Source organism: Ceratotherium simum, chromosome 11 (genome assembly GCF_057802395.1).
Source record: "Ceratotherium simum simum isolate JZ-2026a chromosome 11, ASM5780239v1, whole genome shotgun sequence".
In the NCBI taxonomy this organism is placed as follows: domain Eukaryota; kingdom Metazoa; phylum Chordata; class Mammalia; order Perissodactyla; family Rhinocerotidae; genus Ceratotherium; species Ceratotherium simum.
The window spans coordinates 54,248,630-54,261,413 of NC_141910.1; the positions used below are offsets into that span (position 1 = coordinate 54,248,630).

Below are 12,784 nucleotides of genomic sequence, written 5' to 3' on the forward strand. Positions count from 1 at the left end.
CTTTAAAAAGAATGATCAAGCTAAAAACATCACCCTCCCCTCCCCCAGGCATAATCTCCTGAGGGCAGCCAACTCCACCAGTCTGTTCTGCAGAAGTGGGCCAGACCCTTCCCACTAATCCTGTGCGTGGCTGCTTCCGCCCCTGCTCCACTCCCCTGGGCTCCTCCTGCTGCCATGACAGGTGCACAGCCCAGTCCCTGCCCTGCCTGTGGGTTTTTTTTGCTTCCCAGAGCTTCCTCTGCCCGAGCCAGTGCTTGCAAGGTTAGACAACAAGGAGCAAGGAGAGTGAACCGCTGAGCCCCCTCCTCCTCCCCAGGCAACCTCTGCCCTCCCCGCCCTGCAGAGCCGGCCCTTCCCATTCCTCCACTTCAGGCAGGAGTTTGTACTTGAAGTGCTGCCCCCTGCCTGCATGAGCTGTGTTTCTCATGGCTATTTTTCCTTTCCTGAGTGGTGATTTTTCTCTTAATAAAAGAAATCGAACACTGAGCTGATAAGTCTGCAGTTGGTCAAGTGAGGAGACTGGTGTGGGGCGCAGGCTCGGCGGGCACACTGAGGTTGGCAAACTCAGTACCAGCTGGGCCCCTCTGGCTCTGCCCCTCTGGTGGCCTCGTGGCCCAGGGTTCAAAGCGGGTATAAGGCACAGGGCCGCCCACCCAGGCTGCCCACAGAAGAAGCCTCGCATCACAGCCCGGGGGGCACACCAAGGTGAACCCCAGGGCCCCAAAAGCTCACCAAAAGGGTCCTGCAGGCCCAAGGACAGTCTGAAGGCCTAAGACCCCACCAGGGCCCAGAAGCTCCAGCCTCCACCGGTAGAAACCAACTTTCCCCCAAAGCGAGGAGGGAGCCCCATGCCACTGGCCTGGGCCTCACCTCACAGTGACCTGCCTGTTCTTTTTTTTTTATTTTTTCTTAAAGATTTTATTTATTTATTTTTTCCCCCCAAAGCCCCAGTAGATAGTTGTGTGTCATAGCTGCACATCCTTCAGTTGCTGTATGTGGGACGCGGCCTCAGCATGGCCGGAGAAGCAGCGCGTCGGTGCGAGCCCGGGATCCGAACCCGGGTCGCCAGCAGTGGAGCGCGCTCACTTAACCACCAAGCCACGGGGCCGGCCCCAGACCTGCCTGTTCTCACACCACAACCCAAGGACGGGGACAAAGTCCCCTCACGACACAGAGGTGGGGGCAGGGGCCTATGTCACCCTGGACCTGACCTCTTCAAACAGATTCAGCCACAACTTTTTAAAGACTTTAATCATGACTGTAGGATACAGGTAACTCCTCTCGTTGCCTTATTTGGACAGGCCCTACAACAGCAGCTCTGGAACATCCAGAGCAGGCCCAGGCAGCTCCCCGGTGACGTGTGCCACCTCCAGCACCAGCACCAACACCAGTGTCCGCCCCAGCACAGCAGCCGTCGAGATCTGGCTCTATTTTGTAGGTACCCGGAACACCTGAGTCGGAGGAACTTGCAGCTCAGAGTTTATCTGGAAAAGAAAGAGTGAAGGTCATTCCACTTTCCCCCGGGCCCTCCTTCTTCATGACTCTGGGGGTTAGGTGCATATGGTGGCTCTCCCACAGGCCTCCAAATCTCTGCAAGCATGTCCTCCCCAAACGCTTCCAGATGCCTGGGAAAGCCCCAGCTGGCCTTCCTTCAGAAGACAAGTCCCGGGGCTTCTCCTCTGGCTTCTCCAGCTAGCTAACCTCTGGTAACACGTTCTTCACCTTCCGCTCTGATCCATTCTCTTAAATCCTCCCCTCCCCTCTTCACCTGCCCATCCCATCCCCAGTCTAGCCCTGCCCTCCCCTCCTCCTCCCCCATCCTCTTGTACACAGCAGCATTAATGGAAGCATGGACCACATGGTCCCCTCATGTCTGAGTCCTATCACAGGCCAAGAAGCCATTATGCCGCCCAGGCTCACCACATCCCCATTCAGGTGTGGCCTGGGGTCTGAGACCACACAGAGCCACACATTCCCAGTGCCTGGGCTTCTGCCTAGCCTCAGTCACCTCTCACATGCACAGTGGATGACAGAAGACCTATGCTCAGCCCAGTATGTCACAACCCTCCTGGCCCACAGCCTCAGCACCACGTGAAGAATTCCACGTCAACAGAGCAGAGCCAGCCACTGCACTATGAACAAACTCTTCATTTGGAGCAGAGATGATGAGATTTCTCCTTTTGCCAGGCCACGGGGAAGTTGCCCCAACTATCGCTGGAGCAGGCAGGAGTGGGGGCCAGGGAACATCTGTCCCACTCGGAGCCTCCTCTCCCCACGTCACATCCTACACCAGCGAAATCGGCTGGTAGAGTGGGAAGAGCCCACACTCTGCTCACGTCACAAAGTCTCCGAGTTTTGATTCTCCCTTTTGTGAAAGGGGGAGAATAATTTCTGCCCTATCTACCTGACAGACTGGTTGTTGGGACCAAAGAAGAAAATTCCTATGGAAGGGCTCTGTAAGCTGTTGGCACTGCTTCTAAGAGTGGCCCAACAGCAGCCGGTGCCAAAAACTGTGGGCACCAAAGGGACGCTGTTACCAGCCACATCTCCAAGCCCCCTCGCCTCTAGTGGGGGAGAGGACCCCTCATTTCCTAACATCAACTCCAGTCCCACTGCCTCCCTGCCTCCTGCCAACCCCCCTTGCGGGTTCCTCGTGACCCACCTTGGAACCTAGATACTGTTGCAGCAGCATCTGGAGCTCCGTGTTCTGCTGCTCCAGAAAATTGTTTTCCATCAGCAACTTGGCCCTCTGGGTCAGGACGAGGCTTTGGAAGGAAACATTGGTTAGAGGCCCACTGAATCCTTCATCCTCTACCAAGTAGGGGCCAGCATCTCTGTGTTTCTGTTCTGGTTGGAGGTGGAAGAGGACCCCAGAAGTCTTACCCATGAGAGCAACCCTCCTGCCCTGCACAAGCCAGGCCAGAGGGAACAGAGCAGGGAGGACAGGGCCAGGGGGCTGGCCGCCCAAGACCACATGCCCCCCCAACAGGAGGTGCCAAAGGCAGCTTTTGTCCCTAATAGTTCATGGGATGGGAGGTGGCAAATGTGGCTGCTCCAGGCAGGATCTTTCCCCTACCCACCTGCCCGGCTCCCTCCTTCTCCTGGGCCATGATGTCCACACTTACTGGTATTTCTCCAAGGCCATGTAGAGCGCATCCCAGAGGTTCTGCGTGGAGTCAGGGATAACCGTGGTCAGGGCCTTCCAGTACTCAGAGTCCTTTGAGTTATTGCGCACGTCCTTCAGCAACTTCACTGGTGCCTGAAAGTCCCTGCAGGCCAAGAGCACTGGTCCCATTCTCCCCACCTGGCACCACTAGGCCCCAAGCAGTGCCAGTCACCGTGCCTGTCCCTCACAGACTGATAGCTTTCCCACCTGTCACCTCCCCACTCAGCTATACACATTTGTCAGATTATGGCAGATCCTCAGAAAGGACACATGCTTATCATCAGTGTTCCCAATTCTTGGCGCCACTGTCACCTTTGTCATTGGGGTTTCAGGCACTCGCTTTCTCTCCATCAGTTTGCCTCACTGGCCTTACAGCTCATACTACGCCCATTTCTTTCACTAACGCATCCAAAACAGCTCTCCATCTCCGCTAGGATGGCCTTAATCCAGGACATCACTTCCCACCTGGACAAACCTGACTGCTCTCCTTGTACCCAGCATCACCCTCCTCCCTGCTGCCAAAGTGATCTTTCTAAAACACAAGTCTAATTATGGCTCCCCCATTGCCTTAGATCCTTTTCTGGCTCCGGCCGACTGAAGGGTAAAGACAAAGATCTTGGGCACATCAGGCAAGGCTCTCCAAGATCTGGAGATCACCAGTCCCACTTCCCAGATCCCTGACACTAACCATACCTCTTTGTCACGATTCTTAAATACAGTAGGCCTTTCCCCAGGCTGTGACATCCTGAAATGCTCTCTCCCCCACTTTATCCACCTAAGAAAATCCACTTCTGGTGCCGTCTCCTCCTAAAGCCCTCTCTGACACGTCAATTGGAGTTGACTACTTCCTCCTCTGAGCAACGTGACACCTTGTATGTGCTCTGACCATTGTTCTGATCACAAGGTGTTATCCCCATGGGCCTACAACAGCAGACTGCAATGATTGTTCATTGAATGAATGAATGATGAATGAAAAAATGCAAATCACTTCTACACCCCATATATTTCATCATAATGTCCAACGACTCCTCTAGCCCTCTTTTCAGATATCCCTTCACTCACCCCCTAAGATCTTGCTCAGCGGCCTCTTCTCCACTCACTAGCATCTGCTTGGCACCCCCCCATCCAGCTTCCCCAGTTCTCGGGCAAGCCCTCCAGCACCACAGCCCACCTGGGCTTCTTCAGACCCATGACAAAGGCCTCCAGAATCTTGAGGACGTCATTGGGGTGGATAAGCCTGGGAGAAGGGGGGGTCTCCTTCTCTTCCAGCTCCCCTTCCACAAGGATTTCCTCCTCCTCTCCCTCGCGGTCTATCTGCTCTGCTGGCTCCAAGGCTGAGATCAGGCTTGTTCGCTCCTGTAGGGGGTGACAGAGATTGCAGGGGTTGATCTGAAGAAAGGTGCAAGGGTAGTAACTATGGGTCGGGGGTACACGAGCATGAGCATACGAAGACAGACAGGAAGAGAAAAAATGGAGAAAAGTTTGCAGAAAGTTACCAAAGTTACAGAAAAGATGCAGAGGGAGACATTTACACAAGAAAAGAAATCACGAGGAGAAAGAGTAGAAAAGAAGGGGTGTGGGACCAGGGAGAGGCCATGGGGTGGGGGGGGACTTCAAAACAATGATAATGTTTTGTTTCCAAATTGGGGTTCCCAGGTGTTCATTTTACTAATATTCATAAAACTTACATGATAGATATATCCTCTTGAATCATAATACAAATTAAATTTCATTTTAATTTTTAAATTTACAAAAGTCTGCCTCCTACTCCTGTCTTGCAGTTCATTCAGTTTACTTCCCACAGGCAAACCAATGTTATCAGTTTCTTATGTATCCTCCCAAAGAAACATTATGTCCATATGAGCAAACACACTTTCCTTCCCATGTTTATATGATACTATACTACATACATAGTTCTGTACTTTGCTTTTTTCACATACCAATAAACCTTAGAGATCTTTTCACACAAATACACAAAGAACTTCTTCATTCTTTTTTTACAGTTGCATAGTATTCCACAGTGTGGATGCACCATGTATTATTTAATCAATTTCTTAATGATGGAAACTTAGGTTATTTCCAATCTTCTGCCACTTCAAGCAATGTTGCAATGAATAAGCTACAGTAAACACAGCATTTCAAATGTATTGAGGTGCATCTATAGAATAAAATCATAGAAGAGGAATTGCAAGGTAAAGTGCATATGGTTTTGTAATTGATACTGCCAACTGCCGCCCATGGAGGCTGCAACAGTTTACACTCCCACCAGCAATTTACACAACTCCTACAAGCGTGCCTGTTTCCCACACCTCAGCCATCACTATGCATTCTCAAACTTGCAGATTTTTGCCAATCTGACAGGTGAAAATGGAATTTGGGCAGTTATAATTTGCGTTTCTCTTATTACAAGAAAGCCTGATTATCTTTTCATGTGTTTAGAAGTTATTTGTACTGCCTCTTCTAGGAGGTATTTGTTCATATTCCTTGTCTGTGCCATTGAGTTGTTGGTCTTTTTCTTATTGGTTTATGGGGGTTGTTTATATATTAAGGAAATTAGCCCTTACCTGTGATATGAGTTAAAAATATTTTCCCCTAGCTTGCCATCCTTATCTTAACTTTACTTATAGTGATTTTTGCCCCACAGAGTTTTTTTAACATAGTCAAATATATCTTTTTTTTTTTTTGCCTTTATGGCTGCTGGGTTTTGTTCACTCAGCCAACTCTTTTTGGAAGCATATCAGGAATCTCACCCTGAGGCTAGAAACTAAAAACAACTTTTTAAATTCAAGTTTTTAATTTTTAAATTAAAATTTTATAGTACTTTTAACATGATGACTTCTTCAGAAGAGTCAGTCAAGATAGGTATTACAAATGGGCCCTGCTTTGCAGGAAAGTGTTACAGATCAAAATACACAGAACTCGGTGGGCCCAGGTCTCACAGTGGCTGAGGCTGGCTTTGAGGGAGGGGCCAGGAAAAGACCCCTTGGGCCTCAGCTGAGAACAGCATCTGATCCCCAACCATTCTTCCCTTTGCAAACAGAAAAAGTAACAACAATAAGGAAAATGCTAAGTTAGCTATCCTTGACACAAAACCTTCACTATTTCTCCAGAAGTCTTATCTAAAGGCAGCAATGCCCTCTGGGGGCTTCCAGGAGAATTTAAAACGCTATCTTTTTTATTGCACTTCACCTTACCTGGCTGGAGGGTGAATGATGAGCTTGGTATTTGAGGAAGAAGTTCACCAGTTTATACAAGTCATCTTCACTTTCAATTCCCAGGGCCTGGGGAGAAAATAGAATGACTGCTAAAACGCCACATCAAGAAGCCCACCGGCTCCGAGTTAACAGACCCTCGCTCCTAAGAGCAGGGGGTTTGGTTTGCCCCCTCAACACCCCCGGCACCTGCCACGGCCCAGGGTAGACGGCATTCAACACCGGTGCCACGGCCCAGGGTAGACGGCATTCAACACAGGGAAAGGCAGTGAGATCAGGGACACACATCAGAACAGAGAAACGATGCTCAGTCAGGAACAGCTCCATACAGGCCTGGTGGGCACGAGAACGCTACAGGGGGCTGAACGCATACTTGAGTTTAGCAGTATAGCGGAGAACCTACAGTCTGAGAGCTGAGCCACAAGAGAGAGAAGCTAGTAGAGCAAGGGTCAGGGATGGGAGACATCTAAATGACTCTGGGGCCAATCTGTCACATCAGAACAAGTAAAGGGAAGGATGTGATGGTGAGGGAAGCCCCAGGAGACCTGCCTCTACTCCCAGGGCTGGAAGAACATAGTGGCTGTCTTAGAATGAGGTCCCCACCCTCTGTCCACTCAGCCCAGTGGGACTCACTGAGAAGATGGCGTCCAGCCTCAGGAGATAGCATTCACTCTTCTCCAGGGGAAGGAGAAGGCTCAGCAGCTTGCTCTCTATGAGGAAACCCTGAGGAGAAGGAAGATGACATCTCCAGTCAGAGACAGGTTTCAGGAACGAATCGTAGGGTCTGCAGCCTCCCTCTGTGTAACTAGCCAGGGGTGACTCCACAGAGCAGAAGCCCCAGGGGTGAGACTTCCGGCAGTGGGGCCCCCAGAGGAAGGCCTTCTTGGGATGCCTAAGAGCCCTTCCCAGGGATGAAGCCAATGCTCATTATGGATTTAGTTTCTCCACCTCAGAGGGGGCTGACTCACTTCATCCACAAGACACTGGGCAAACACCTGAGCTCTGGCAGCAGTCCAAACCTGATCGAGTCACAGAATCCACCTGCCCACTGTCACTTCACTCATATGCTAGTCCCCAAATATCTAGAGAACACAGCAGTAGGCATTGAGCTGGAAGAGAGGAAGGCAGGGAGGGAGATGGACACACCATGTCAGAACACAGTGCACACAAAGTGGGCGGTGGTGAGAAGACTGGGTGCCCGGTGCCCACTCTGAGCTGGGAACACCTGAGGGAGGGCTCCATGGAAAGGTGGCCACTGGCAGCAAGCCTGCAAATGGAGAGGGGAGCACCTGCCAGCTGCCTCCTTCAGCAGGAGCTGCCAAAGGAAAGTGCCCCAAGGGCACTGGAGGCTGCCGGTCCTTGGTCCAGCTCTTCCACCACCTCAGAACTGTAACGTCTAAATAAACACCCATCATGTTTGGTAACACCCCGCCTTCTGCTGAACAGGCTCCAAAGTAGCCTTTACACTAAGTCTAGTGGCTTTTGCTAATATACAACGCAGATAGCCAAAGCCCAACACACCCAGAGTAATTGCAAACTGAGCTTCCAGAGAAAGGTCATGTCAGTTGTGGCCACACGACTTGGCAGGTGGGTTCATGGAGGCAAGACCGGTGCCCCATCTCTCAAAGAATGAGCATTTTTTTAAATTAGCAGAAGCCAGTCAGCAAGCCTGAACCACGCCTTGCTGACCCACTAAGGGACGACTCATTTGCCAGCTGCACCAGCTCTGAAGCATGGCCTCTCTGCAAACGGCCTCACGAAGTCCAGGGGCTGTCCCTCAGCTCTACTCCTGAGGGCCGGTCCACTGCTGCCTCCAGGCCACATCTGGCCCGGCCAGAGTCATCAGAAGCAGCACACAAGATGCAACGGCAGCAGGTCGGCAAAGCCAGCCACCAGGAGTCCCACCGTTGCAGCCCCGGCCCCACCTCACCGACTCGTCACAGAGGAGCATCAGTATCTTTCTGGTAGTTTTCGCAGAAACTTGCTTTGGTAGGTCCAGGTAAGACTCTGGTTCTGAGGCAGCTTCTTCTGTCTCCTCCTCTTCTGCAGAAGGGGCATAAAGAGGAGAGAGAGAGCGAGAGAAAAAGAAGATAATTTCTTGGCCTTGTTGACTTTGAAAAACAGTCAAATGGCTTTCCCTGAGAATATTTACCTCTTAAAATGGCTTTCTAAGGTGCCATCAAGTCTCTTCAAATGGCTGAAGAAAGTCCATCAGGTGGGGAAAAAAGGGAGGCTGGGGTCAGAATAAGAGACTATCTGGAGAATTCTGCCATTCTTGGTCAGCCTATAATGGCTCATTTTTCCAAATTTCACCTTCCTGGAAACATCATGCTCAAAATCCAGCCATGACTAGGAAGTGAGAGGGAGAGTATGAATCTATTCATTCTTATTCTAGAGAGAAATCTGGCACATCTGCTATGTGGTTTCTAAACCTGCAGTGGACTAGAAGCAGCCAACTAACAGGCAGGAAAGGTGGCGGCCTCATGGAAGAATCCTGTCAGCAAGAACAGATGGCTAATGGCAAGAGTATGACTGGTTGATATGAATTTCAATTTTAATTAAAATTAAAAATTAAAAAATATCTTATACATTCCTCTTCTGAAAATAGGAATAAAAATCATTGTACTACCCAGCTTATACTGGTTGTTCAAAAGGTAAAATAAGATAACAGATAGGAAAAGATTTTGAAAAGTACAAGATATCAAATTGCTGGTGGGAATGCAAAATGGTACCATCCCTGTGGAGCAATAGCCAGCAAAATCACAGAGGCATTTACCCTTTGATCCAGCAATGCTTCTCCTAGGGATCTACCCCAATAATTCACCAGCAAAAACATGAAAACACAAATGCACAAAGCTATTTGTTGCAGCAATATTTATAATAGAAAGAAAAAAACAAAAAACTGGAAATATCCCAAATGATCATCAACAGAGGACTGTTTGACTAAATTACGGCACAGCCACACAAGAGAGTACCAGATAAAAAGGAATGAGGACAATTTCTTCCTACTGCTATAGCTTGATCTCCAGGATATATAGTAAATGAAAGAAGCAGACGGAGAAAAGTATACGCTCTCATTTACCTAAAAAATGGGTTTATATAAATATATACACATATTTTTTAATAATTTTAAAAAGCAACGGAAAGATAAATCTCTAGGAGAGGGATGAAATATAGGGCAGAGAGGATAAAAGCGACACTTCTTTGAGTATACGACCTTGTTTTGTACATCTGACTTTGGAAACATGTAAATATTTTACATAATTATAAAACAAAATTAAATTGTAAAAAGCAATCCTAACAGCCAAAAATAAAATGAAAAGACCTAAATGTGTATTCAGTCGGTGACATAACCACATAGAAACTATTCTAAGTGACCTTAAAAGACAGCAATCTGTCTGTACATCCCTAGTAAGATATAGCCTAAGAACAAAAAGAATTGTGAAAAAGTTTAAAGTCTTTTTAGCAATCATTTGTTAGTGGCAGGGTTGGTATTTTATTCTGAGACTACTCTATGGTATTGTGGGAAGAGCAATGAGTAATTATTTTGGAGTCATTGAGTACCAGGATTTTCAAGTCAGGACAAAGGAGACACACTTTGATAAGGTTAAGTAAGAATCCTGGCACCCTGATGATTAGGAAGTATTAGGACAAACACATGATTTATTTTCTCTTTAAAACATGATCCTCTACCCTAGGCTCGTCCACTGAGGCCTAAAAACAATGACCAATCCAAAACGATGAAACTACGGTTTCACAATACCATTCCCTGTTTCAAAGGACCGGGTCTCCCTGGAGAAATGGCTGATTCCAGACTTGAAGCAGGAAAAGTATAATGTGAGCCTGGAACATCTGGTCATTCCGGAAAGCCAGGACCCTAGCAAAGCCTACTGAGGTTGTGTCAAAGGGACCCAAAAGCCACATGAAGAGACTCTCACTGGCCAAAGATGGGACAGTTTGAGTTTCAGTAAGGATAATAACTGCAGTAAACCAAAGCACATCAAATTTGTTTAAATCCATGTGTTCATAGTGATTTTTTTTTAATAAAACCTCATTGGTCACCTTTGGAAGGTGCCAGAGACCCAACTCATTTATTCTGAAAACTGGTAAATAGAGAAAGAATAAACATCCATCCTGCTTTTCCTGTACAAACTCTACCTCAGGGTAACAAACAGCTGATGAGGGGAAGACTCTCTTTTCAGAAGTGTCCCAGCTAATAAACGAAGACAGAATGATAGAATTCAGAATATCACCATTTTGCAATCCCTCTTGTAATTAATGGACCTTAGACAATGATTATCAGTGGTTGCTAACATCATAAGAAGAAAGAAAACCTGACATTAGTTTATCTCGATGTGGGTACACAACAGTGTACTTAGCAAAAATAAATTGAACCTGAATCTGATCAAGCTTCAAATCTAATTGCCAGTTTATAATCCAGGGGAGAGAGTAAAGCTATAAATTAGAGGAGACTTAAAAGCCATATCAACCATGCATTCTCTGTGGACCTCTTAGCTCTAAGGGAAAAGAAGATGAGACCCCTTCCCTTTCTCTGGACTTCAGTTTCCTTATCTGTAAAATGAACGGGTTGACCCGATGTTATCAGAGGGCCCCTCCAGCTCTAAGACTCTATGACTTGGTTCTAGTCACCTGTTTGCATCAGCAGTTCTTCTAATATTTGTGTGGCCGACTTCTGCTGCTGCTGAGAAATAGGGCCCACATTCTTCAGGAACCAGAAATCAGGTGCTGTCCAGGGGAGCCCCAGATGATGGGTATGGATGATCCTGTCTACATCAAAGGCTCTGCTTATCAGATCCTTTGCCTCCTCTTCATTCATCAGCCAAATCTCCCGGAACTTCTTCTCATCAATGAGAGCAAAATGCCTGTGAAGGAGAGTTACTGAGCATGGCCCGCCGACCCCAGGGCCTGGCCAGGGTCCCCTCAATTAGCATCATGGCAAGAGCTGAGGCAGAGTGGTGGTAAACCCTGGGCCTGGCCCAATCCCTGGACCGCTGATCCACACCTATGACAGAATGGAAGCCATCCCTACAAGTCTCAAGAAAACGCATGTGACGTGCAAGTAAAGGGACAAGGAAGACAGCATGAAGGATTCTTTAGTGCCCTGGTCCAGCTCCAAAAAGCTGGTGATATCAAAGTCTAATGAAATCACTGCCACTACCAACTCCACCCCCACTTCTATTCTAGGGCACGTGCCTTGCGACCCACGTCCCTAAAATACCTCATGGCTTTCTGTAGCTCCTTGAATTGCACCACAAGGCGTTTGTAGTCTGAGGTTAGTGAATGGTTCTCCTCCTGAAACTGCTTTATCTGCTTGGTATATTTTGATCTCAGATTGTTAAGTATATCATGCAGGCTGCATTGAACAGAAAAAGGAAGTTAGTCTGCTGCTGAATAGAAGGTGTAATGTATGTTCCCCTCATCTACTTCATTCAGTTCTACAACAAACCCAGGGACAGATTTGTGGAAGGGCAGAAAACCCTCCCATATTTTCCAAAACACAGCTCCAATTGTGATCAAGAAAATGAAGGCAACAGGAGGTAACGGGATCGTCCAGAACAAAACGCATTTAAAACAGTCCAGAAGCCCAAATCCGCCAAGAGGCAGTCTCCTACCAAGAGTGTAATTGAGTCTTACTCAACACAACATTTGTCAGAGTGTCCATATCTAGTGCCAACCCCACATTTTTAAATAACATGTCTCAACTATTTCACTGTCATGACTTGGATGTTAGGAAAATAGAAAGGAAAAATTAAAACTTTACACCACAAGCCTATGATAAGAGCTAATGCTGTTAACAAGTCCAATAACTCATTCATTCATTCACTCATTCACTTATTCATTCACCAAACATGAAAAGTCTCTTTTTTGCCAAGGGTATGTTTGAATACAAAGATCAATACAAGGATATGTTTGAATCCAAGGCACCATCAGTCCAGTCAGAGACAAAGACAAACATTAATTACAGTAAAGTAAAAAAGTGCTGTAGAAGAGTTTTACACAGGATGCCAGGGGAGCCCAGAGGTGAGGCATGGAACTTACTCTGGCTTGCAGGAGAGGGGGGCGGCCAAAGGCTCCACACAGTGAGAGAACAGTAACCCAGCCAACAGCACTGTGAATCGAGCCACGCCACAGCCCCCACCTCACTGCTAACAGGAGCTCTGTGCACGGAAACTTGTCTCATGAAACATGCATGGCAGGCACAGCTTTTAGACCCAGGACCATACTTCAGACTTCTAACTACTGATGAGGTGTCTTATGTCAGTGCCCCATTTACAGAGGAATAGAGAAGGCCTACATATTTTCAGTTTAAACATTTTTTAAATAAAATTTTCCCTCTTAAGCATTATTCTGAAACAATCAGAAGGTCCCTAAAACACAAACATTC

The 12,784-nt window shown here is 47.6% G+C and overlaps 1 protein-coding gene across 1 annotated transcript in view; it reads right to left on the bottom strand.

Annotated features, from left to right (window-relative positions):
- Positions 1-1,233: 1,233 nt before the first annotated feature.
- Positions 1,234-12,784, bottom strand: part of DRC1 (dynein regulatory complex subunit 1) — a 48,722-nt gene continuing 37,171 nt past the window's right edge. Inside the window, exons 9-17 of the mRNA XM_014781821.2 lie at positions 11,618-11,752; positions 11,029-11,261; positions 8,309-8,421; positions 7,012-7,101; positions 6,361-6,447; positions 4,338-4,522; positions 3,126-3,269; positions 2,663-2,765; positions 1,234-1,484 (exon numbers count right to left, since the gene is read on the bottom strand). Of these exons, the coding sequence (XP_014637307.1) occupies positions 1,428-1,484; positions 2,663-2,765; positions 3,126-3,269; positions 4,338-4,522; positions 6,361-6,447; positions 7,012-7,101; positions 8,309-8,421; positions 11,029-11,261; positions 11,618-11,752 (1,147 nt within the window). The 3' untranslated portion in view covers positions 1,234-1,427. The remainder of the gene's footprint in view (positions 1,485-2,662; positions 2,766-3,125; positions 3,270-4,337; positions 4,523-6,360; positions 6,448-7,011; positions 7,102-8,308; positions 8,422-11,028; positions 11,262-11,617; positions 11,753-12,784) is intronic.